Genomic DNA, 26,224 nt, shown 5'->3' with positions numbered 1-26,224 from the left:
TGTTTTCAGCTGTTTTTGGACAGCTTTTTTTTGGCCATACTATAGCCTTGCTTTGTGGGTCACTTTTTTGACATATCATTTTATGGTGGCCCATTTTTTTTTGGCCGTTTTTGCATGTTTCTATGCTATGGCGTTTCTCGGAAGTGTATTTAATGTCATTTTTCTTAAAATCTGTCTTTTTCATATCAAACTGTTTTTTGGGACTCACTCATCATGGTTTTTGACATTTTTAATGCCATACTATAGCCTTGCTTTTTGTGTCATTTTTTCTACATGCTGTTTTATGGTGCTTTGGGCCGTTTTTGCAACATTCTGTGCTGTATTTGTCTAGGCACGTTATTTCATTTGGATTTAAGCTGTTTTTTTAGCAGTTTTTGGGATATGTTTTAATTTTTGCCATTTTTGCCATACTATAGCCTTGCTTTTGGGTCATTTATTCAACATGCCATATTATGGTGTTTTTGGACATGTTTTTTTTTTTGCAATTTTTGCACTATGGCTTTGTGGTCATTTTTTACATCATAATGGAGATTTAAGCTGTTTTCGTTTTCAATAGTTTTTTCAGGCACGGATTTAACATGTCATTTTTTTGGCATTTTTTTTGGCATTTTTTGCCATACTATAGCCTTGCATTTTTGGTCATTTTTTAAACATGCCATACAATGGTGTTTTTGGACATTTTTGCAGTTTTCTATGCTATGGTGTGTTTCAGAACGTTATTTACTGCTTGCTTAAAGTTGTTTTCAGCTGTTTTGGGGACATGCCATTTTTTGGCATTTTTGCCATACTTATAGCCTTACTTTCTGGGTAATTTTTTCAACATGCAAAATGATGGTGTTTTTGGCTGTTTTTTTTTCAAAATTCTTTGCTATGGTGTGTCTAAGAATGTTATTTACTGCTGTTTAAAGTTGATTTCGGCTGTTGTAGGGACATTTTCTTTTTATGACATTTTTGCCATAGGGGAGAATGGGGTAAGATGAGCCACTCTTATTTTTGTCCTGGAGTCTGTAAGGAAAAATGACACAGAAACAGCATGTACATATAAACATATACCTTTTTTCAGGATGTCTCCTTTCAAATACAAATATCAGAATGCATCTCTGACAAAGCTGCCCAAAATAATGACTTCTCAAAAAAAGTGCTCCTGTGGCTCAATTTTGCCCAAGGTTAGGGGTAAGTTGAGCCATCTGGGGGTAAACTGACCATGCTTTCTTTTTTAACGGCTGTGCTCTGCTGAGTTTTAAAAATGAAAGCGTTTGAAAGAGTTTTTAAAATGAAAACCTGAGCATATTGTGCAACTAAAGCCTTGCAGTTTTTGGTCAGTTTTGAACTTGTGAGAACAAACCACCAGGTTAGTTTTCAAAACAAACTTCCAGTTAGTTTTTAAAACCATTTAACCATTTTAATCAAAACAACTATTCAGTATTCCAAATGTCAAAGTTGCAGTGTAATATGGACTGTGGCTCCCTCTTGCATTTTTTCCTCCATCCTTCTGAGGTTGAAGTAGCTTCTTCAGCACATCACGCCATGGGAAAGATGTCCTCATCGTTATTTCCTTGAATGTTTTTGGGAATGTCCTTTTTTGGGTTTGCCGTACTGCCAGTGGTCAGTTTTTGTAACTTTCTATACCCTGGCGTATCTTGGCATGCTATTTACATTATGGTTTTAAGATGTTTTTCAGCTGTTTTTTTGGGACATGTCACTTTTTGACATTTTTTTTCCATACTATAGCCTTGCTTTTTGGGGTCATTTTTTTCAACGTGCAATATTATGGTGTTTTTGGACCATTTTTGCAAAAGTCTTTGCTATGGCGTGTCTCGGCAGTCTATTTAATGCTGTTTTATGCTGTTTTCAGCTGTTTTTGGGACACTGTCATTTTTGGCATTTTCGCCATACTATAGCCTTGCTTTTTTGGTCATTTTTTCGACATATCATTTTATGGTGTTTTTGGCCATTTTTGCAACATTCAATGCTATGGTGTCTCTCAGCATGCTACTTAATGCTGTTTGAAAAGCTGGTTTCAGCTGTTTTTTTGGGACATGCCATTTTTTTGACAATTTCGCCATACTATAGCCTTGCTTGTGGGTCACTTTTTTGACATATCATTTTATGATGTTTTTTGGCCGTTTTTGCACGTTTTCTATGCTATGGCGTGTGTCTAGTCGATTTAAAAGCTGTTTTAATGTTCTTAAAATCATTTTTTTCACTTTTTGCCAACTGTTTTTGGGACTCGTCATTTTTTGACATTTTTGCCATACTATAGCCTTGCTTTTTGTGTCATTTTTTTATACATGCTGTATTATGGTGCTTTGGGCCGTTTTTTGCAACATTCTATGCTGTGGCGTGTGTCCCAGCACGTTATTTAACGGAGATTTAAGCTGTTTTCAGTTTTTTTTTTGGGATTTTTGATTTTATTTTTTGACATTTTTTGCCATACTATAGCCTTTTATGGAATTTTGGGTCATTTTTTCAACATGCAATATTATGGTGTTTTTGGGCCGTTTTCAAGCTGTTTTTGCAACATTCAATGCTATTTTTTTGTCCATGGAACGGAATTTCATGTTGTTAAAAGCTGATTTCAGCTGTTTTTGGAACATGCCATTTTTGGCATTTTTGCCATACTAATAGCCTTGCTTTTTGGGTGATTTTTTTTTTTGCAATATTATGGTGTTTTTGACCTTGGGTCATTTTTGCAAAAGTCTTTGCTATGGCGTGTCTCGCAGTCTATTTAATGCTGCGTTTATGCTAATGGTTTCAGCTGTTTGCAGGGGACATGTCATTTTGGCATTTTCGCCATACTATAGCCTTGCTTTCTGGGTCATTTTTTCGACATATCATTTTGTGTGTTTATGGCCATTTTTGCAACATTCAATGCTATGGTGTGTCTCAGCATGCTACTTAATGCTGTTTAAAGCTGTTTAAGCTGTTTTTGGGACATGACATTTTTTGTCATTTTTTCACCATACTATATAGCCTTGCTTTTTTGGGTCATTTTTTTCGACATAAATTCATCATTTATGGGTGTTTTTGGCCGTTTTGGCACGTTTTTTTTTTATGCTATGGCGTGTCTCACGGAAATGTACTTAATGGTCTTTAAATCTGTTTTTTCAACTGTTTTTGTGGACTCGTCAACTTTTGACATTTTTTCCATACTATAGCCTTGCTTTTTGCAAAGTTTTCATTCCATTTTCTACATGCCATTTTATGGTTCAGTTTTTTGGCCGTTTTTTGCAAGTTTTTCTGCGCTATGGCGTGTGTCAGCACGCTATATTTAAGAGAGATTTAAGCTCTTATCAGTAGTTTTTGGAACATGACATTTTTTGGCATTTTTTGCCATACTATAGCCTTGCTTTTTTGGGTCATTTTTTTCAACATGCAATATTATGGTGTTTTTGGCCATTTTTGCAAAAGTCTTTGCTATGGCGTGTCTCTGCAGTCTATATTTAATTGCTGCTTTTTCATGCTTTTTGTCAGCTGGCATTTTTGGACTATAGCCTTGTCATTTTGGCATTTTTTGCCATACTATAGGTGTTTTTTTGCTTTTGGGGTCATTTTTTCGACAAATCAGCTGTTTTTGGAAGGTGTTTTTGGCCATTAGCCTTTTTGCAACATTCAATGCCTATGGTGTCTCTCAGCATGCACTTAATGCTTTTTAAAAGCTGGTTTCAGCTGTTTTTGGGACATGCCATTTTTTTTTGTCATTTTTGCCATACTATAGCCTTGCTTTTTGGGTTATTTTTTTTTTGCGACATGCCATATATATTTTAATGGTGTTTTTTTGGCCATTTTTGCAAGTTTCTGCGCTATGGCGTGTGTCAGCAAGTCTATTTAATGGAGATTTAAGCTGTTTTCAGCTGTTTTTGGGACATGTCACTTTTTGGCATTTTTTCCATACTATAGCCTTGCTTTTTGGGTCATTTTTTTGCCATATATCATGTTTTTGGCGTCTTTTTTTCACATTCTATGCTATGGCGTGTCTCAGAATGTTATTTAATGCTGTTTAAAGCGGTTTTCAGCTGTTTTGGGGACATGTCATGTTTTGACGTTTTTCCCATACTATAGCCTTGCTTTTTGTATCATTTTTTCGACACATCATTTTTTGGTGTTTTTGACCTTTTCTGCAACATTCTATGCTATGGTGCGTGTCTCAGCATGCTACTTAATGCTGTTTTAAAAACTGGTTTCAGCTGTTTTTGGGACATGCCATTTTTTGTTGTTTTTGCCATACTATAGCCTTGCTTTTTGGTCATTTTTTCAACATATCATTTTATGGTGTTTTTGGCCGTTTTTTGCAACATTCAATGCTATGGAGTGTCTCGGAACGGTATTTAATATCGTGAAAAGCTGTTTTCAGCTGTTTTTGGGACATGTCATTTTTGGCATTTTTGCCATACTATAGCCTTGCTTTCTGGGTGATTTTTTTCAACATGCAATATTATGGTGTTTTTGACCATTTTTGCAAAAGTCTTTGCTATGGCGTGTCTCGGCAGTCTATTTAATGCTGTTTTAATGCTGTTTTCAGCTGTTTTTGGGACATGTCATTTTTGGCATTTTCCACATACTATAGCCTTGCTTTGTGGTCATTTTTTTGACATATCATTTTATGGTGTTTTTGGCCATTTTTTGCAAGTTCCTGCGCTATGGCGTGTGTCAGCACGTTATTTAATGGAGTTTTAAGCTGTGGCTTTTTTTCAGTAGTTTTTGGAACATGTCATTTTTTTGGCATTTTTGCCATACTATAGCCTTGCTTTTTTGGGTCATTTTTTTCGACATATCATTTGTTGGTGTTTTTGGCCATTTTTGCAACATTCAATGCCATGGTGTCTCTCAGCATGCTACTTAATGCTGTTTAAAGCTGGTTTCAGCTGTTTTTGGGACTCGCCATTTTTTGTCATTTTTGCCATACTATAGCCCTTGCATTTTTTTTTCTTGGGTCATGCAACGTTTTTTGCGCACGTTTTTTGCCATTTTTTAAGCTGTTTTGTGTTTTTGGCCGTTTTTGCATTTTCTATAGCCGCTATGGCGTGTGTCAGCACGTTATTTAAGTGAGATTTAAGCTGTTTTTCTTTCAATAGTTTTTGGGAACATGTCATCTGGCATTTTTGCCATACTATAGCCTTGCTTTTTGGGTCATTTTTTCAACATGCAACAATTTTATGGTGTTTTTGGCCATTTTTGCAACATTCAATGCTATGGTGTCTCTCAGCATGCTACTTAATGCTGTTTAAAGCTGGTTTCAGCTGTTTTTGGGACATGCCATTTTTTGACAGTTTCGCCATACTATAGCCTTGCTTTGTGGGTCACTTTTTTGACATATCATTTATGGTGTTTTTGGCCGTTTTTGCACGTTTCTATGCTATGGCGTGTCTCGGAAATGTATTTAATGTTCTTAAAATATGTTTTCAACTGTTTTTGGGACTCGTCATTTTTGGACATTTTTGCCATACTATAGCCTTGCTTTTTGTGTCATTTTTTTCTACATGCTGTATTATGGTGCTTTGGGCCGTTTTTGCAACATTCTATGCTGTGGCGTGTCTAGGCACGTTATTTCATTTGGATTTAAGCTGTTTTTAGCAGTTTTTGGGATATGTTATTTTTTAACAATTATGCCATACTATACCCTTGCTTTTTGGGTCATTTTTTTTATCATATCATTTTATGGTGTTTTTGGCCATTTTTTGCAACATTCAATGCTATGGTGTCTCTCAGCATGCTACTTCATGCTGTTTAAAACTGTTTTCCGCTGTTTTTGGGGCATGCCATTTTTTGTCATTTTTGCCATACTATAGCCTTGCTTCTTTGGGTCATTTTTTCACTGTGTCATATTATGGTGTTTTGGCCATTTTTGCAAAGTCTTTGCTATGGCATGTCTCGGCAGTCTATTTAATGCTGTTTTATGCTGTTTTCAGCTGTTTTTTGGGACATGTCATTTTTGGCATTTTTGCCATACTATAGCCTTGCTTTTTGGGTCATTTTTTTGACATATCATTGAATGGTGTTTTGGCCATTTTTGCAACATTCAATGCTATGGTGTCTCTCAGCATGCCACTTAATGCTGTTTAAAGCTGGTTTCAGCTGTTTTTGGGACATGCCATTTTTTGACAATTTCGCCATACTATAGCCTTGCTTTTGTGGGTCACTTTTTTGACATATCATTTTATGATTTTTTGGCCTTTTTTGCACGTTTCTATGCTATGGCGTGTCTCGGAAATGTATTTAATGTTCTTAAAATCTGTTTTCAACTGTTTTTGGGAGTTGTCATTTTTTGACATTTTTGCCATACTATAGCCTTGCTTTTTGTTTCATTTTTTCTCTACATGCTGTATTATGGTGCTTTGGGCCGTTTTTTGCAACATTCTATGCTGTGGCGTGTCTGGGCACGTTATTTCATTTGGATTTAAGCTGTTTTTAGCAGTTTTTGGGATATGTTATTTTTTGACATTTTTGCCATACTATAGCCTTGCTTCTTGGGTCATTTTTTTGCTACATGCCATATTATGTGTTTTTTGGCCGTTTTTGATAGTTTCTGCACTATGACGTGTGTCAGCACGTTATTTTATGGAGATTTAAGGTGTTTTCAGTAGTTTTTGGAAAATGTCATTTTTTGGCATTTTTTGCCATACTATAGCATTGCTTTTTGGGTCATTTTTTCACCGTGTCATATTATGGTATTTTTGGCCGTTTTTGCAACATTCTATGCTGTGGCGTGTCTCGGCAGTCCATTTAATGCTGTTTTATGCTGGTTTCAGCTGTTTTGGGACATGTCATTTTTGGCATTTTCGCCATACTATAGCCTTGCTTTTTGGGTCATTTTTTCGACATATCATTTTATGGTGTTTTTGGCCATTTTTGCAACATTCAATGCTATGGTGTCTCTCAGCATGCTACTTAATGCTGTTTAAAGCTGGTTTCAGCTGTTTTTGGGACATGCCATTTTTTGACAATTTCGCCATACTATAGCCTTGCTTTTGGGTCACTTTTTTGACATATCATTTTATGATGTTTTTGGCCGTTTTTGCACGTTTCTATGCTATGGCGTGTCTCGAAATGTATTTAATGTTCTTAAAATCTGTTTTCAACTGTTTTTGGGAGTTGTCATTTTTTGACATTTTTGCCATACTATAGCCTTGCTTCTTGGGTCATTTTTTGCGACATGCCATATTATGGTGTTTTTGGCCGTTTTTGATCGTTTCTGCACTATGACGTGTGTCAGCACGTTATTTTATGGTTTTAAGGTGTTTTCAGTAGTTTTTGGAAAATGTCATTTTTTGGCATTTTTGCCATACTATAGCCTTGCTTTTTGGGTCATTTTTTCAACATGCAATATTATGGTGTTTTGGGCCATTTTTGCAAGTTTCTGCGCTATGGCGTGTGTCAGCACGTTATTTAAGAGGGATTTAAGATGTTATCAGTAGTTTTTGGAACATGTCATTTTTTTTGGCATTTTTGCCATACTATAGCCTTGCTTTTTGGGTCATTTTTTTCAACATGCAATATTATGGTGTGTTTTGGGCCATTTTTGCAAAAGTCTTTGCTATGGCGTGTCTCGGCAGTCTATTTAATGCTGTTTTATGCTGTTTTCAGCTGTTTTTGGAACATGTCATTTTTGGCATTTTTGCCGTACTATAGCCTTGCTTTTTGGGTCATTTTTTTGAACATGCAATTTTTATGGGTGTTTTGGGCTGTTTTTGCAACATTCTATGCTATGGTGTGTCTCGGAACGGGATTTAATGTTGTTAAAAGCTGATTTCAGCTGTTTTTTGGACATGCCATTTTTTGTCATTTTTGCCATACTATAGCCTTGCTTCTTGGGTCATTTTTTGCGATATGCCATTTTATGGTGTTTTTGGCCGTTTTTTGCAAGTTTCTGCGCTATGGCGTGTGTCAGCACGTTATTTAATGGAGATTTAAGCTGTTTTCAGTAGTTTTTGGAACATGACATTTTTTGGCATTTTCGCCATACTATAGCCTTGCTTTTTGGGTCATTTTTTCGACATATCATTTTATGGTGTTTTTGGCCATTTTTGCAACATTCAATGCTATGGTGTCTCTCAGCATGCTACTTAATGCTGTTTAAAGCTGTTTTCAGTAGTTTTTGGAACATGTCATTTTTGGCATTTTTGCCATACTATAGCCTTGCTTTTTTGGGTCATTTTTTTCACCATGTCATATGGTTTTATGGTATGCTGTTTTTTGGCCGTTTTGGGATTTAATGCAAAATTCTATGCTGTGGCGTGTCTAGGCACGTTTATTTTATTTGGATTTAAGCTGTTTTTTTAGCAGTTTTTGGGATATGGAATTGTGTTTATTTTTTTTTTTGGCATTTTTGCCATACTATAGCCTTGCTTTTTTGGGTCATTCTTTTTGGGTCATTTTCAACATGCCATTATGTGGTGTTTTTTGGCCATTTTTGCAAGTTTCTATTCTATGGAGTGTCTTGGAACGGCATTTAATGTTTTTTTAAAGCTGTTTTCAGTAGTTTTTGGAACATGACATTTTTTGGCATTTTCGCCATACTATAGCCTTGCTTTTTGGGTACCATTTTTTTCGACATATCAACATTTATGGTGTTTTTGGCCATTTTTTGCAACATTCAATGCTATGGTGTCTCTCAGCATGCTACTTAATGCTGTTTAAAGCTGGTTTCAGCTGTTTTTTTGGGACATGCCATTTTCTTTGACAATTTCGCCATACTTGCTGTTTTTGTGGGTCACTTTTTTGACATTTTGCCATATAGCCTTGCTTTATGGGTCACTTTTTTGGCCGTTTTTGCCGTTTTTGCATGTTTCTATGCTATGGCGTGTCTCGGAAGTGTATTTAATGTTCTTAAAATCTGTTTTTCAACTGTTTTTTGGGAGTTGTCATTTTTTGACATTTTTGCCATACTATAGCCTTGCTTTTTGTTTCATTTTTTCTACATGCTGTATTATGGTGCTTTGGGCCGTTTTTGCAACATTCTATGCTGTGGCGTGTCTAGGCACGTTATTTCATTTGGATTTAAGCTGTTTTTAGCAGTTTTTGGGATATGTTTATTTTTTGACATTTTTACCATACTATAGCTTTGCTTCTTGGGTCATTTTTTGCCACATGCCATATTATGGTGTTTTTGGCCGTTTTTGCAAGTTTCTGCGCTATGGCGTGTGTCACACGTTATTTAATGGAGATTTAAGCTGTTTTCAGTAGTTTTTGGTACATGCCATTTTTTGGCATTTTTGCCATACTATAGCCTTGCTTTTTGGGTCATTTTTTCCAACATGCAATATTATGGTGTTTCTGGCCATTTTTGCAAAAGTCTTTGCTATGGCGTGTCTGGGCAGTCTATTTAATGCTGTTTTATGCTGTTTTCAGCTGATTTTGGGACATGTCATTTTTTGGCATTTTCACCATACTATAGCCTTGCTTTTTGGGTCATTTTTTCGACATATCATTTTATGGTGTTTTTGGCCATTTTTGCAACACTCAATGCCATGGTGTCTCTCAGCATGCTACTTAATGCTGTTTAAAGCTGGTTTCAGCTGTTTTTTGGAACATGCCATTTTTTGTCATTTTTTGCCATACTATAGCCTTGCTTCTTGGGTCATTCTTTCTACATGCCATTTTATGGTGTTTTTGGCCGTTTTTTGCAAGTTTCTGCGCTATGGCGTGTGTCAGCACGTTATTTAAGAGGGATTTAAGCTGTTATCAGTAGTTTTTGGAACATGACATTTTTTGACATTTTTGCCATACTATAGCCTTGCTTTCTGGGTCATTTTTTCGACATACCATATTACCGTTTTTTGTTGACCTTTTTTGTAACGTTCTATGCTATGGCATGCCACGCCTGCAATTTCAGGCCATTTAAAGTTGCTTCAGCAGTTTTTGGGACATGTCGTTTTTTGTCATTTTTGCCATACTATATAGCCTTGCTTTGTGGGTTATTTTTTCCGACATATCATTTTATGGTGTTATTCGCTCTTTTTGCAACATTCTATGCTATGGCGTGTCTCAGCACCGCCGTTTTTGCAATATGCTTTGCTATGGCAGGTCTCTGCACGCTATTTTATGTGGTTTTCAGTTATTTCTTGGACATGTCATATTTTGACATTTTTCGCAATCCTGTGTATGGCATTTTTGGTTTTCTTTTCGACAGGCGATATTATGGTGTTTTGGTACATTTTTGCAACATTCTATGGCATGACTTGTCTTGACATTGTTTTCCTCTGTCTCCCCAATGGGCATATGTGTACAATGTTGTTTAATAAATCAGACACTGGTGGCACACCGCTGTGTTGTAAGTCTTTCTTTTGTTTTCTTCCAAAAATATTTTGCACTGGTCAGGGGTAATTGGCTGAAAAAAAAATTCAAAGGGGGTGCATTACAGTAAACAGTTTGAGAATCACTATCATCTGACTTTTTTGTGCAATTGTAAACAACATGCTTAAGTAGGACTTTTTCAATGCAATTTTGGACAACATGCTACAGTATGACTTTTTTGTGTGATTTTGAAAGACCTTCTGTAGGATGACTATTTTATGCTATTTAATTTAGAGGATAAACTATATAATGACTTTTTTATGCTATCTAAGATAAGTTGGGTGATATAAGCATAATTGGTTGGCATGGTTAGTAAGGACTGTTAAATATATTTTTTGTGTCAAATTGATGCAATATAACAATTCTTTAGCTCTTACAGCTTTTCAAACATAAGTAGTCTTTTTTTTTAGATTTGCGTGGTTAGGTAAAATGAGCCACTTAAATTGCACAGCGAAACAGACATTTCTCATTAAATAATCAAATTATCTTTGATTTTAAAAAAGCATTGCATTTAAATAACAGTAATATAACATATCATTTAAACAACATTATTATAATTCATTAAGAATAACATGTAAGAATCAAGAATTCATGACGAACATTCAAATTCATTGGTGAGGCAATTACTCATTTTGCAACATTGTGTGTGTGTGTGTGTGTGTGTGTGTGTGTGTAAGGGGCTCCTCCACTGGCCTGCAAGGATATGTTGTGTCAAAGACAGCCGTGACAGATGAAGCCATCATTATTGTAAATTCCATTATTCTCACCACAGCTCTCTGCCAGCAGTGGGGTAGCTGAGGACCCGGCATACCTTATAGGGTTCTCCATCCTGTTTTTTTTTCTGCCTTGGCCCTTCTCTTTTCTCCCTTTGGCTGTTTGGTTTTGGTGGAGGGGGACCGACGGCGGCTTCTTTCTTCTCCTGGCAGACCTCTCCTGTTTCGGCAGTGATATTAAATCACTAAAAGTGATTGACTGCCCAACAGACTAAACAAGGAAACAAAAAAGACAGAATAGAAATTCTATCTTTAGCATCTGTTTGACAGGGCCTTTATGCAATGGAGAGTAGTTTGTAGTAAGAGTAATGTAAGCCTTTGAGAACCAATGGTTCTCAAGCCATGGAGGCCATAGGCCAGGAGCCTATCTGCTGTATATGGTTATTCACTTACTGTGGATGTTGAAGGCTGCTCCTCATCCTGTTCTTCTTGTGGGGTGAATAAATACAAAACGGACCTCTGATCCTCTGGTACAGACTCAACCAGTCCCTCTTCCACCACCTCGTAGTTTTGGAAGAGGAGGGGCTCCTCAAGTGTCAGAGCAGCAGGTGAGTCGGGACGGGACTGTGATGGGTGGCAGGGTTGCTCGGGGCTAAAGTGCTCCCCGGGAAACAATTTTTTGTGCTATTTTGGACAACATACTATACTCTGACATTTTTATGCTATTTTGGATGACCTACCATAGTATGACTTTCTATGCTGTGTTTGACGTCATACTACACTTTGACATTTTTATACTGTTTTGGACAAAATACTATGGTATGACATTTTTATGCTATTTTGGGAAATATATTACAGTATGAATTCTTTATGCTTTTTTGGACAACATACTTTACTATGACTTTTTTATGCTACTTTTGACAACATACTATCATACGACTCATTTTATCCTATTTTGGACAACATACCATAGCATGACATTTTTATGCTATTTTGGAAGACGTAATATAGTATGACATTTTTATGCTATTTTATTTCAGCGTACAATCCCTGACATATCACTTTTTTTGGTACACCATACTATGACTTTTTATAACATTTTGGCAAACTATACTATGACATTTTTCATGAGATATTACTGTGTATCTACACCATTTGTTATTTATGATATTTTATATGAAATTGAACCCAAATGGCAATTGTTTAAAAAAACACAACTTTCATAACAGATTAACATATCAAAAGTTCTTTGAGTACTTTGGGTCAAGGATCTCTGTAGCTGATCCTGCTGAAGTTTCAGGACAGTTGGACCAATGGTTTGGGATTAGATATTGAAAGTATGATTTTGAGAAAATTGAGAAAAAGTTAGAGAATCTGACATTTCTAAAGCTGAAGACCACTGACACAAAGATGCCAATCAATTGAGATATTAATATTTTGAAAGAATTTTGACTCCAAGCGTAGCCGATTTTTAGATAATTGCTAAAGCGAAAAGTTGATTATTACAGCGTCAAATTGAGGGCATTGTCATTTTTTGTGCCTAAGTAGTGGGTGGAATTTGCAACCAAGCTGCCAATTTTTTGAGCTTTTGATTTACTTTTTTTCTGCATGAAAACAATGAGTAGGAAAAAAATAAAGAAGAAGAAAAAAGATGAATATTTGGAGCAAAAACGATTGGGCTCCAGCAGCAAGCATCACTGCTTTGACCCCTGGTAAGTTATGTAAGACAAAAACTTTGAGCATGGTTAGTGACGACGAGTCTCAAACGAATAAAAAAGACCAATCAAAAAGAAAAGCAACATCAACTTGTACAAAATAGAATAATGTGTTAATAAGGATCATTCGCAGGAGCATTGTGTGGACCAGGCGTGAAAAGACAAAAATGACTGAGGTTAGAAACCACTGAAAGCAGCTCAGGCAAACACCATTTCTTGATGTCCTACACCACTCTGCTTTATCTATTTTAAACCAGGAAACCAAACCACACACACCAACAAGCAGGCAGGGGCTTCCCAGCACATATACTGTCCCTCTGTAGACAGATTATGAGATAAGTGCACATTGTTTAAGAAATATTTACATTTTATACTATTTTAGGTTGGCATTACTGTACTTTCATATAGTATTTCTTGCTGAAAATAGGTGGCTGGTAAGATCAGGGGACACTGACCGAGCAGTATGAGGTCTTGTTGTTTTTTTAAAATTTTTTTTATTCCCTCTGCCACCGTGCTGTCTCTACATCTGTGACTTCAAGAACAAATCTCACCAGGAAAATAGACAGAAAGTCATTTTTTGGATTCTAAAGGATATCATAAATGCTTTTTTAGCTCCTCCATGTCACATCAAACTAGGGCTGGGTGATATGGTTTTTAGACATTTTTACCTTGACACTGATATTGTGAAAATATTGTAGAGTTGCTGCTTTTACAAATGACATTTGTAATAAATAATCATCAGTCATGTGGATATAATGACTGAGTGGGTAAGGGCAAAGACCAGAACAGTTAGAGCAGTGTCTGGTAAGTTCCGAAAATTACACGACTTTACAGTAATGCAGCCTGTAAGGAAGGAAAAAGCAATAATTATGATATCACAATATCTAAATCTACGATATCTTGTGTCATATCAAGACACTGATATAATGTTGATACATTGCCCAGCCCTACTTCAAACACAGGAGTGAAGTCAAAGGTCAAAGTCAGCCAGCTCTGCAGCTCTAGGACACTTCAGCAGGGCAGATTTTTGTTTACACGAGTCCAAGACGACTCTATTGAAATTTGCACTACTTGAAATCCATTTGATTTGTGCAGAAACAGTGTCAAGTAAAGTGGGCTGCCTTCAGCTTCTCTTACACTTCCTCCCACTGCCCCTCTCAGCCTACATACTGTGCACTTCTGCATTTGTGTGTCAGTTTCTGGTGGATGAAGATGCGCTATTCGATGCTTCACATCCGAGGCAGAAGTGTGACGCACAGATCGGGGGGCTCAACTTCAAACATCGAGCAGACCACGACCATGCTTGCAGGAGGTGTCTGCAACCCTCCACTGCAATGATCCCATTCGACAAAGCAGAAAAGAAGGTTACAGGTGGGGCGTGGCTCCATATCTCGCTGAACTATCTCTAGCAGGCTCCAACAAATACCACAAAAACACATTTAGCAGCTTTGTCGTCTGAAAGGTACAAATGGACCAAAAAAGGATTCGGATTCTGGTGATCCTGGTGTTTTTTCGAGGTAAGTTTAACCTAAATATCAAGTCTTTTCACTTCCGTGTGGTAGCTCTAAAGCGTCCTCTGATCTGTTTCTTTTTCTTTTGGGTAACGTAAAGCAGAGAGGTGAATAACACTAATGCTCCTATTCGATCAAATCTTTTAGAAATGACCTCAGGAGCTGGTGAAGATATGATTGCGAAGGAAGGGCAGTCGGTTGAAATCAACTGTAAGCCTCAAGAAACGGGCACCATGGTTGTCTGGTTTCGCGTTCTTGACTCATCTGGCATGGAATTCATTGCATCTTTCAGCAACAATGGTGTTCTGAAGTCACCCAAAGCCTCCTTTCCCGACATCTTTAGACACTCAAATAGTCGGCCAGATATTCTGACACTGGTGTCCTTCAACAAAGCTAGGGACGCAGGCGTTTACAACTGCGCATCCCTCTTCAAAGGTACTGAGCTGAAATTTGGCAGGCCAACCCGACTGCTCGGAGGTGAGTTTTCTTTCATATGTTTGATCAAATGATCTGATGATAGATGCTTTTTAGTATCACTTTGCATCTTTTCTCTCCCCTCAAAAAAAGTCCAAGTTGCAGTACCAGCACCACAGCCCACTGCTGCCAGAAAAGATCCGTGCACAACTGCCACACCTTGTGTTTGCAACATCAATACAAAGCAAAGTAAATGTTCAAAATCACACTCGTGCATATTCGGACATCTTTACACGTATAAAGCTGGTGGTAAATGAGAATGTGTTTTGCAGTTGAAACCAGTCCTCAAATGTTTTGCTCTCTAATCATACTGGGCCCTCTGGCTGGTGGCTGCGGCCTTCTTCTGCTACTCCTCATCATCACCATCCTATACTGCAACCGTAAGTCAATCTGATTATCTACATTTTAAAAAATAAAATAATTTTTTTTAAAAAAGGCCGTCACGTAGCCAGTTACACCCCATGTGTCGTATATTTACTATGCAGTCAATAACTGTTATTGGAAAGGAGAAATTACTTTTAAATTGTTCAGTCGTTTTTTTCCTGCTTTTCTTAATTTAATATGGGATGATTTTACTGTAATATGTGTGTAACGATTAAAAATACTTTTTCCATTTTTTACATATCACGTTGGATTTTGTGTAGGAATAAGAACACGGAGATGCCCACACCATTACAAAAGAAAGTAAGTTATTTATTTTTCTTTGAGTGTAATATTTAGGGCCATAGCCAGAATTTAGAAATACTGAGGTCCAATGAGTTTCCCCCACCGCCACCCCAGACACCAAAATGAAGGCTTTTATTTTTTTCATATTTATATATTGATTAACCCCTTTATATTTTTCTGCAAAAACACAACCTCAGTGTCTTTGAATTGTAGCTACGGCCCTGCACTTCTTTTGTAATTTCATTGTGACCAAAGCACTGAATTCCTGAAATAACCTATTATTATTAATATCATGACTGTTTTTGTTATAATTATTATTATTCTTTGAAACACCTTGTTTATGTCATTTAGACAGCGGATGGCGGCTCCTGGGAATCAAAAGATGACCAACAGACACATTTAATCTAAATGATGCACTTTCACAGAAATTTCATACAAAGGCAATCATATTACCATCTCACGTTTCTGTTGCGGAAATCATTTTTCATCTCATTCACAGTTTAATCACATTTATGGGGAATATTTTATTGCCAACTTAAAACGTTCTCATTGTTTGTGATGGAAAAAAATGCAAATTGTTTTAACTGCAATGTTGTTTGATTGAGGATAATGCTGCGTTATCACACTGAGATTGAAATCTTTTAAAGAAATTATGATATGAAATGTCTATTTATCCAGTCCCTGTGAATTTTAGATACTAGAAACCAATAAAGCCCTGAGAATAAAAATATTAGCAGTACGCACTTTGATTTAAGTTACTTTTAAAATGTATGAATTTGTACAGAGCACCCAAGTCAATTTTGAACTGCTGATTTTTTTTTACTTATTGCTGTGACTTGATGTCTTTTAGTTTTTCAGTTTAAACAAAACTTAAACCGTCTTTAGCTTAAAAAAAAAAACAATTCTCTCTGATATGATTTCCAACAGGATGAGTTGAACTGCTAACATTTATGATTTTTCTTTAGTTATGCTTTTTATACATTTTGTAAATTAAAATTTCTTTAAAGTAGTGTTTCTCATAATTCAAATCTTTACAGTTTCAAAGAAAAGACGAACAAATAGGACACATTACTTTCCTTTTGTAAAACTGGATGTCCAATATTTTTTAATTCTGCTCTATTTTTTAAAGTTTTTGTACAATTCAATAATAAAAAAAACTAAAATAAACAATATCATTACTCAAAGAACAATGTATTTTATGTCTTTATTTATGTTTCGTATAATATGTTTTTTTGTTTGTTTGTTGCTTTGTTTTTGATTGTTTTTTTCTACGCACATCAAACCCACTCATTTGCATCCCCATCAGTAATCAGGGGTTTTGGCACAGAAATATAAAGTTTCACATAAAGTTAAAGCAAAAGACATTTGTTTTGTTGTAAGCCCCCTCAGGTTTAAAGGAAGTGGGCTGCTACAACTGTATGCAGAGTGAAAACCCGCGGGTCAGAGTAGAGGAAGACATTTTCAGAGTAGATTCAGTTCCCGTTCAGTTGAACACAATCACACACTTCCCTTACGCCTTCAAGAAAACAGTGTTTATTCGTTTCCTGCTGTATTTTTTAGCCTTCTTTGCCCACATATTAAGGCAGTTCCTGTTGGTTTTTGTTTCTTATTTTAGGCACAAATTATAGACTACATACAGCCACTACACCATTCAAACTTTTTAGATTTTTTGTAAAATCTTATTAGTATTCCCACATCTAAAATACCTCTCAATCTTTTGACTCACACCCACACATGAAAAACAACCTAGGGGACAGTATACTACTTTCTGACTTTACATCTGAAAGCCCTTTGTAAATTATACAGTGTTGTCTTATATAGAGCAAAAATCTTCTTTTTTTTTTTCTATTACAGTATACAAACAAGGGCGGACAACAAAACTTGTAACCACCTTGGTTCAATAAGTGCACTTCTGGACACCAGCATTTTTTCTACAAGGCCAAATACATACAAAAGACCCTTTTCGTGAATTTTTCTACAGAAAGCAAAAGGCATTTGCAAAAAGCTCTCGGATACAGAATTAAGCAGAATACCTCCTGAAAATCCTCCACACATTTTTAATTATGTAAACTATATGTTTGTATGTATAGAAGCAAACTAAGCTGTACACTAGTGTCTTAATGGCATCTGAGAAGATCATGATAGAAAACTTGGCTTTTCTGAGCACATCAAGATTGCACAAACATCCCAATACTATACACCCACTCCTTACTGCTCCCATGCCAGCTGACAGTCGCCACTGCTCCCACCAACGTCACTACACCACCAGGCTGAGACAAGTGTGTTGTGATGTTTATGCGTCACTGGGACAACTGTCAGCTGAGATGTGCATGCAGGACTCTGACGGGCAACGCCTTCCTTTCCTCAATGCGTTCAACACACCAACCAACAAAAGTAAAAAACTTGACTTAATCTCCTCTATTTTCCTCCTGTCTTTGTCTCTATCTTGTTTTAACAAGTCATTTCATTTCTCAAATGCCTGAAACCAAAACTTGCTCCTCCTAAAAATACATGTGAAACTGAGCAAAAAAAGGCGCTGCATGCAGAGGTGTGTGCATGCGTGTGTGTGTGTGTGTGTGTGTGTGTGTGTGTGTGTGTGTGTGTGTGTGTGTGTGTATTGTTCTGAGGATATGGGCATGTCTCGGTTTATCTTTCACCCAGTATACATAAGCTGCATACCAAAAATAGAATTACTATCCAGAGAGCAGCTCCCTCACCGTTGCGTCCCTGTGGCCGGGAGAACAAATTGTGCCGACAACCTGCAACACGAGACACAATCAGCAGTCAGTGGAAACATCTTTGTCGATACTGAGCATCTTTTATCAAGGAAAGTTGTGCAAACGCTGAGAACAACCCGTACTTAGTGGTCTAGCTCCTTCCTCCCTTCTTTGTAGATTTTGGCACGACGTCTGAGCTTGGCTGAGCTGGTAGCTGATCAGTGGCAGAAGGCACCTCTGCATGTTTCTGAAATACAAGGTTACAGTTAAAAAAAACAAACATGTAAAAGAAAAGAAGGAGCGGTGCCTTTACATGCAATAGCTCTGCAGGTTTGATGTAATTATTTGAAGGAATTAACATCAGCTGAAGCAGAGACAGGAGAGGGCATCACATGCAGCTTTAGGCTCCGCCGATGGAGATATTTGTTTTTATTTTGGTTAAAACAGAAACACACAGATTCAGTCTGTCATCATATGCAACTGATTTTTTGTCCTCATGCAGCAGGCAGTTTTCTTACTTTAGCCTTTGACTTTGACTTGCTCTTGCTCTGTAACAAAGTTGACACCTCGGTTAGGCTCAACCATTCCATGAGGAGGTACCCACTGATACGGTAAGTGCTAGTAAACAACCTGCAGAGGGCGCCATGTAACAACAAACACTAACAACAGCAGTACTTATGAACTGCCATTAGTCAACAGCAGCTTTTTAACATTAGATGTCAAACTCTGCATGTACGTTTGACCTGCTGTTAGTCTTTAACTGTAAATATAATGTCCTCTGATGGTGCAACCTCAAATCCTGATCTCACACACATTTTCTTTTTACCTTTGGTTTTTCGGTCTTAGATTGGAACTCTGGGGCTTCTGGGAGCAGCGTGCCAGACAGGGAATCCAGGACAGGACCAGGCATTGGCTGGGAGAGAAAAGTTAACAATAAACAAACTTAAACACAGTGAGATCATGATGCATTAATGTACTGAACTAATGCTGTTGTTTTAAGTTAGAATCTGGAACAATTCAGCATAAATGAATTCTCATTTCAGTAACTATTATACACCCTACTCACTACATTGCTGTTTTTGAGTCCAGTATTGCTAAAGACTGTATGTATAAGACCTAAAATAGCTGTATGCAACATAAATATAGCAGCAAACTGCTATTTGCTATGTAAAGCTACAGTAGAGTAATGGCCTACTGAGCAGTGAATGAAGTCAACCCCAGCTGTGTGTGTTATAATCTGAGCTTCTCTGTACTTTGTGGTAGACAGTCCGGCCATGCATGCATGTTGGTGCACATATGTACCCTACTGGCTTGCTAATCATCACCGCTCTGCACCTCATCATACAGCCATGCCACACACTGTCCCTACCCATGAATTCATCCCAGAAGAGTAACTCTTGTGCTGCCAGCACCGTTACCTATTGGCAAAATTAGCTGCTAGCCGCTGGCTCTGCCACCTCCATGGTGAGAGCCTTGTGCAGACGTTAGCGGCTCATACAGCTCTTTTAATCAACAGAGCATCCAAAGAAAGCAATTGTTTGAAGTGATTTCTGGGAAGTGCGGTCCTGACACATGACAGCAGTGGGCACTACATACAGTTGCACAAAACAGGCCTTTTTCAGAGCAGACATTTGGACTGTCATTATGGTTCATAAAGTGTCTCAATAACAATTTCAGCAAGCAACCATGTGCAAAACTTGTGTTACACTTGTGCTTTTCTCACTATGACTATCACTAGCGCTATTGGTGCTACCTTCAGGGGCGCTGAGTCCAGCACAGGAGGTTCCAGCTTTGATGTGGCTGCAAAGGATGCAGCTGCTGCTGCAGCGGGCTGAGACGCTGCAGCGGGCTGAGACGCAGCAGCGGGCTGAGACGCTGCAGCAAAGTCACTGGACAGCAAGTCCAAAGCTGTTTTATCATCCATAGTCTTCTGCAGAAAGACAGGAAAACAAACTGTCTGCAAGTTGTATATACACAGTGTGTAGATCATATAACTGTGCTCGTCTGTCCACCGTCATATTTTATGAGTGTGTGCAGTTTTACCTCCTTGGGTTTTGCATCTCCTTTTGCTTTTTCTTCTGCCATTTTCTTGAAGAAAAAAAAGATGCACATTAGACACAAAGTAAAACTGATACTTCTAAAAAAAAGAATTTATATTTTTGCCCCAGATTCAAAGTTTAAAACTGTCAATCACATGAAGAACAATGCCTTCTTTCTTTGTAACATCTTCTGTTGCATTAGTTAAAAATGTTCCTCGTTGTTCCTTCAAAGGCATTCAAACAAAAATATAGAAACCATTTGATTCTTATAGTTTACCCACAAAACACATAAACTCACAGTAGCTGCTTACCAAAACATAAATTATCCATTAACACGACTAAGAGGCTGTATTATAGGCAAACATCAGAGACTGCCAAATTCATTAGGATCGTCTGGGAAACATAACTGTCTGACCATCTGAAAATTAGAGATAATTTGATCTGGACGAAAATGACGGACAAATCCTACCTTGAGATCCTCCTCAGTGGGTCGATACTCTGGTGGCAGTGTGTCATCTCTCTCTCCCATCTTAATCAGCTTCTCTTCAACGACTTTTTTCTCCTGAAACAACCACACACATCAGGGCAACTGAAGCTGACTTTTTCCTTCAGAACTCTGACAGTGAAAATATTCTCTTTTCAAGGCAGGCAATGCTCTTGAAGCAAGCTGGCTACCTTAACAATGTCTTTTGCAGGAACTGGGGCAGGCTGAGGTGCAGGTGTGATATCCTTTAATGAATCTGAAAGAGCATCCAGAGCACTGTCCGCTCCCGCCGACAGCTGAGTGCACAAACAGACAAAAAGAGTAGGATGTAACTGCAGGTAAAACTACAATTACCACCTCATGGTTGTACTGTAGTTACAGTTTACATCCATGTCTGGCAAAACACAAACACAAGCTTTACACACACCTTCCCAACCTCAGCACAGACGATTTATACAATCAGCAAAGTTTTCAAGGTGGGCACTCAAGATTAGTGTCAAAGAGTCAGTATCTGACCAGAATGTCTCTAACATATGAGGTGGAGTAAAGGCCAGAAAGGTGTTTTTGCAGAACATAATGCTGTCACAGTGAAGTTGACATTTGGGATATAAAATGTCATAACTTTATCACTTTATCCTATTAGATATTTCTGTGTTTTTTTGTCACAATTAGCATAGGAATGCTTGAGTTGTGGCCAAAAACATGTTTTGCAAAGTCACAGTGACATTTGACCTTCAACCAGTTCTACTCAGTTCATTGTTACATCCAAGTAGATGTTTGTGCCAAATTTGTGGTCAATTCTTCACAACCTTCTTGAGAAATCGCATTCACGAGAATGACAAGGATGCAAGGTCACGGTGAACCTTTGACTTACGAATGAACTGATCAGATTGTTGTGGTCAAAGTGGACATTTGTGCCAATTTGAAGACATTTCCTCAAGGCGTTCTTAAGATTTGATGATTGATGAGAATGGACGTACAATCCAAAAACATACTTCCTCTGGCTACTGCAATCACAGACGTGGAGGCATAAAAAGGCCTGAGTTGAACTTGAGTGTTTACCTGTGGGGCAGCCTCTGCGGGAACAAAAGCAGCAGATGCCACTGTCGGAGCAGCAGTGGAGCCCACGGACTCCAGAACGAAGCCTCCAGAGGTCTGAAGGAGTAACAGAATGAGGTGCATTAAATCTTTGCAGGACTCTAAATTTCAAGTTGTAATTACTTCTGTTTTAGGAATTTTTCACTGCAAAGAGGCATCTGTGCATCACACTGTACTATTTAAGGAAGCGATTATAAGTACTAGATCCAGTGTACCTCTGCAGGAGGAGCAGAGGGGGTAACAACAGGAGCCTGGACCGCAGGAGCTGAAGAGGAGGTCAGGAAGTCTCCAGACAAAATGTCCAAAGCATCATTAGTGCCCATGGTGGGCTGCAGGAGGAGGGACAAAGAGTGAAATATCCTGTTATAACTGCATTTGAATGAGATACTTTAAGGGCCTTTAGCAAATTTGTCCCAGTCTCACCTCTGGTTTAGGAGCAGGAAGTTTTTCTAGTTTGTCCTTATCAAACCTGTACTCTGGAGGAATCGTGTCCTCCCTCTCTCCTACAAGCACACCCTTCTCTTTCTTGTGTTTGTCCTCCTGTAAAAAGGAAAAGAGGAGGAAATATTACTGCAGCGGGAGGTTCTCTCTCTGCCACCAAAATCTGTGAACTCTGTGTCTGTGGCTGTTTGTGCTCCTACCGTGACGATGTCCTCAGGCTTGAGTTTGGGGAGTTCAGGTTTCAGTTCATCTTTTGGCAACAGGTCATCAAGAGCGTTTAGAGCATCCAAAGACATTGCGTCACCCTGAGGAGGGAGCAGTGACATTGTGCTCCATCAGTCTGTCACATATTTATTTTTTAACTATTTAACACCTGGATTGACATCGGTTTTCTTGTCCTGCATTCAGATGCCTCTCAGTAGCATTTAAAACTTTGGAACCTGAGAATATTGGTTTGATTTCTTAAAAAAAAAAAAACAACAACTGTAAAACACATAATGAGCAACTTGGCAAGGAATGTCCCCCAAACTGGAGAAAAAAATAAAATATATAAATTAAAAAAAAAAACCAACATACTTATATATATATATATACATAAATATAATTTTCTGTGGGAGATTGTAAGATATTATTAAACAAATTGAAAATGTTGTTTTCCAAAAGCTAAACATCAACATATATGGATTAAAGAGGACATTCCATTAATCAAAAACATTTTTCTTTTTTTGCAATAAATTTTAACTTTTGAAATGAACACTCTGGAGTTACGTAACTGATCTTACGCAGTCACCTCTGAAATCTAATTCCACAAATACTATAATATCAATATATTTAGAGTAGCCTCATTGTTAAATGCAACTGTGCAGAAATGTATTTTTCTTGTAATGCAGTTTTTAAGAAGAACTTTTTTTAAATCATAGAAAATGAAGCATTGTAGAAAAAAAGTCTATTTGCATCCTCACAGTTGCCTTATCAGGCGCGGATGTTGCTTTCCGTGGTTGTCCAGGAAGGACATCAGCTGAGCTAGACTGCTCCAGAGGACAAACTGTTTTCTGCAAGAACACAGAGACAAACAGTGGGACATGTAAAAATACCAAGAGAGGAGACAACGCAAGGAAAGGCATGCACATTCTATTAACTAAGTAAGAGGACACACACTGTAGGAGGACAAAATATTCCACAGATATGCAAACATTACACGCACTAACAGGTTTACCTGTTGTGTCTTCTTGGTAGAAGTAGGGACACCAGCCTGAACTACAGATGATTTAGTTGGAGCCACAAAATCTGCAGAAAGTTGATCCAGAGCTGATAAATCCTCTACTTTGGTCTGGAAAACAGAGACAACAGCTTTCAGTGATAACATGGTGAGAAAGCAGGAGGGGGAAAAAAAACATTAAATCTGATATAAAGACAAAGCTTATAAGTCTTATGAGGATTATATATTTGGACTATGACATAACTCAATAAAAAGAGGATTTGAAAAAAAAATCAGTGTATAAACAAAGTTTTTACATATTTTGACATTTTGGGATTCAGACTTAGTTGGCCTCTTGCTGAAAATCAGATGAGAAGATCTATACCACTCTGAATACAAAGCTGAAAAATAGTTTAGCATATGTATTATTTTTACATATCAGTTGAACAAACAAGATAAATGTGTTGATTTGTGATCTTTCACGGTGCTGGTGGATTAAATTTATATTCAACGTTTGGACTGAACCAGAAAAGCTGTTTCCAGACCTCCATTCTTTATGCTTTGCTAAGCTAACGGCTGCTCTATTTAGTGTAAAGGCACGAGAGAGATATAAAACTTCTCGTCCCGTGACGATGTCCTCAGGCTTGAGTTTGGGGAGTTCAGGTTTCGGATCATCTTTTGGCAACAGGTCATCAAGAGCGTTTAGAGCATCCAAAGACATTGCGTCACCCTGAGGAGGGAGCAGTGACATTGTGCTCCATCAGTCTGTCACACATTTACTTTTTAACTATTGACATGAAAATCTTTCCCACATGAGAGAGAGACAAGGCAATGTGGATAAACACAAAAGACAGAAAGACAAAAAGGAACTGTAGATATCCTGAGCTCACCTGACCAGTCTTGGGTTTGCCGTCAGTGGCGTCTTTTCCAGCAGCAGGAGCTTTACACACAGCCACAGGGGGGACTGCGGAGGACTCAACTTTCTACACCAGACAACAGAGAGGACATTAAACCTTATATTAATGGCTATCCGTAGCTGTTTATTCCACAAAAATGTCTGTAGTCGGGAGTGGGTTGGCAGGGGTGTAGCACCAGATTCTTAGCTGCGTTTAAAGACGAATCCAAGTGCAGGGACGGACTAAACCATTTTGCACCTTTTGTAAGGGGTGGGAGGGGCTTCTGGGAGCTTACACTATTTTTTAAAAATACAAAGTTCAGTCTATTAACCAATTTACTCAGCCAATTTTAATTTATATATGGCATTAATTACTTGGAAATAAAAAACTACAAACAAAACTGAAGTTTTCATTCCAGGCCTTTTGAGAGGCCCCCTTCCCATTGGGGTCCTGGGTAATCAGTCCCACACTCCCCCACTACTATGCCGCTGTGTGTGGGGCAAATCTGCATGCAAATCTTTGGAAAATCTGCATGTTGCTTTATTGCTAGCAGTTCTTGTTTGCACCTAGATAACTGATGCCTCTTTTTTTCTATTATGTCCAAATGAATAAACATCCAGTCCATGATACAGACTTTTGTCCTAAGTGAAAAAAGCTCATCACAGTAGGTGAAGATTTGACTGTATAAAAAAATAAATGTAGCCACTGTGACATCACCCATTGGTTTGTGGAATCCCCTTTTAACAGGGTGTCTGCAGGTATCAGACACATAAATTTAATGCTTTTTAAGACCTTTTCAAGATTAGTTTTAGACAAATTTAAGACTTGATTTTTGGACAAATAATCCTCTTCTTGAATAGTATCTATGTGGTCGCTTGCAAATGCTATGTAGAAATAAGGTTAGAGTGAGTTAGGTTTATCTATATTTTGCCAACAGATACGTGCAAGTATAAAGTCAATTATTAGGTTCGTGATAGCTCAGAAATCTGGACTTTGATGCAGGAGAGCTCGACTCATTTTCACAAAAAATAATTACTCAACCCAATGTTAATTTTTACTAGTGAAAAACAGGCTTCAAATCATCAAAACAAAATGTATTTAACATTAATGTTATTCATTTATGAATATTCATTCGAGGGTCTTTTAGTACAACCAAATGCTTAGTTTTTATTAGATGACACTGAAATAAGGACAGCTTTTGCTACAGTGGAGCTGTGGAGGAGCGAGGGGCGGATCCAGCTCACAGATTGTGACAACGCCTCACAGACAGCCTGTCACTCAAAACGACCCTGCCCTTAAATATGCATAACTTTAAGCTTTAATCAAATGTAATCCCGTGAGTTACGTAAAATTCACCCCATAAAGGGGTAAATTAGCTCTAGGGAACCAAACAGTTTGTTGTATCAGGCTGTTAACATGTTTATTTCAAATGTAAAGTCGGGCATTTTAACACTGAGGTTTACAGGGATTGACCCGCTTTTAGAGTCAGCCTCAAAATGGCCATTCGAGGATGCAGATTTTGGCTTCATTTTTCAGCCTCTGAAGTTTCCGCTTGGACCAGCCAAGAGAAGATTGCAAAAAAGATGGCATGAGCTTGCTGTACCTTGGCAGTAGAAGAAGTAAGTCCAGCCTCCAGAGAGAAATCACCTAAAGCTTTCGCATTCTGGATTTTTTTGTCAGCAGGAGGACACACAGCCATGGGGGATGTCTACAACAACAAACAGCGACATGTGAACAGATAGTAGATTCTGTATTTCTGCCTTTTTCAAACATTTCTGTCTGCTGTTACCGGTGACAGATCTACAGTGTACCTTTGCAGGAGGAGGAGCAGCTGAGGAGGTCACGAAGTCTCCAGACAAAATGTCCAAAGCATCATGAGTGCCCATGGTGGGCTGTGAGAGGAGGGACAAAGAAGAAAGGGAGTGAAATACTCTGTTATATATTGCACTGACACTTTAAGAGCCTTTGAGAAAATTGGT

At 37.9% G+C, this 26,224-nt stretch overlaps 2 protein-coding genes across 24 annotated transcripts in view; one reads left to right on the top strand and one right to left on the bottom strand.

Moving 5' to 3' along the window:
• The first annotated feature begins 13,911 nt into the window (after nucleotides 1-13,911).
• cd8a (CD8a molecule) lies at nucleotides 13,912-16,100 on the top strand. The gene is made up of 6 exons (XM_042502251.1): nucleotides 13,912-14,238; nucleotides 14,380-14,709; nucleotides 14,800-14,895; nucleotides 14,979-15,086; nucleotides 15,351-15,390; nucleotides 15,724-16,100. Exons 1-6 carry the CDS (start codon nucleotides 14,190-14,192, stop codon nucleotides 15,773-15,775), a joined length of 675 nt encoding a protein of 224 aa, XP_042358185.1. The 5' UTR covers nucleotides 13,912-14,189; the 3' UTR covers nucleotides 15,776-16,100.
• Nucleotides 16,101-18,054: 1,954 nt separating this feature from the next.
• The window catches only part of cast (calpastatin), a 42,887-nt gene continuing 34,717 nt past the window's right edge, over nucleotides 18,055-26,224 (bottom strand). For 22 of the 23 annotated variants that reach the window (XM_042502050.1, XM_042502118.1, XM_042502090.1 and 19 more), the window contains 15 exons: nucleotides 26,057-26,137; nucleotides 25,849-25,953; nucleotides 24,240-24,332; nucleotides 23,975-24,079; nucleotides 22,134-22,250; nucleotides 21,926-22,039; nucleotides 21,675-21,767; nucleotides 20,804-20,908; nucleotides 20,598-20,690; nucleotides 20,133-20,177; nucleotides 19,843-20,019; nucleotides 18,916-19,002; nucleotides 18,608-18,637; nucleotides 18,233-18,336; nucleotides 18,055-18,131 (listed from right to left, as the gene is read on the bottom strand). In XM_042502050.1, coding sequence (XP_042357984.1) covers nucleotides 18,241-18,336; nucleotides 18,608-18,637; nucleotides 18,916-19,002; nucleotides 19,843-20,019; nucleotides 20,133-20,177; nucleotides 20,598-20,690; nucleotides 20,804-20,908; nucleotides 21,675-21,767; nucleotides 21,926-22,039; nucleotides 22,134-22,250; nucleotides 23,975-24,079; nucleotides 24,240-24,332; nucleotides 25,849-25,953; nucleotides 26,057-26,137 — 1,341 coding nt within the window. In that variant the 3' untranslated portion in view covers nucleotides 18,055-18,131; nucleotides 18,233-18,240. The remainder of the gene's footprint in view (nucleotides 18,132-18,232; nucleotides 18,337-18,607; nucleotides 18,638-18,915; nucleotides 19,003-19,842; nucleotides 20,020-20,132; nucleotides 20,178-20,597; nucleotides 20,691-20,803; nucleotides 20,909-21,674; nucleotides 21,768-21,925; nucleotides 22,040-22,133; nucleotides 22,251-23,974; nucleotides 24,080-24,239; nucleotides 24,333-25,848; nucleotides 25,954-26,056; nucleotides 26,138-26,224) is intronic. The other variant, XM_042502058.1, reaches the window with a different exon arrangement.

Source organism: Plectropomus leopardus, chromosome 2 (assembly GCF_008729295.1).
Source record: "Plectropomus leopardus isolate mb chromosome 2, YSFRI_Pleo_2.0, whole genome shotgun sequence".
Taxonomy (NCBI): domain Eukaryota; kingdom Metazoa; phylum Chordata; class Actinopteri; order Perciformes; family Serranidae; genus Plectropomus; species Plectropomus leopardus.
Note: the sequence above shows the minus strand (reverse complement) of the source record. Positions and strands in the feature narration are given on the sequence as shown.

Coding starts and splice junctions, on each gene's coding strand:
- cd8a (XM_042502251.1), top strand. CDS start 14,190: ATGGACCAAAAAAGGATTCGGATTCTGGTGATCCTGGTGTTTTTTCGA. Junction 14,896..14,978: donor CAACATCAATACAAAGCAAA/GTAAATGTTCAA, acceptor TGTGTTTTGCAG/TTGAAACCAGTCCTCAAATG. Junction 15,087..15,350: donor CACCATCCTATACTGCAACC/GTAAGTCAATCT, acceptor GATTTTGTGTAG/GAATAAGAACACGGAGATGC.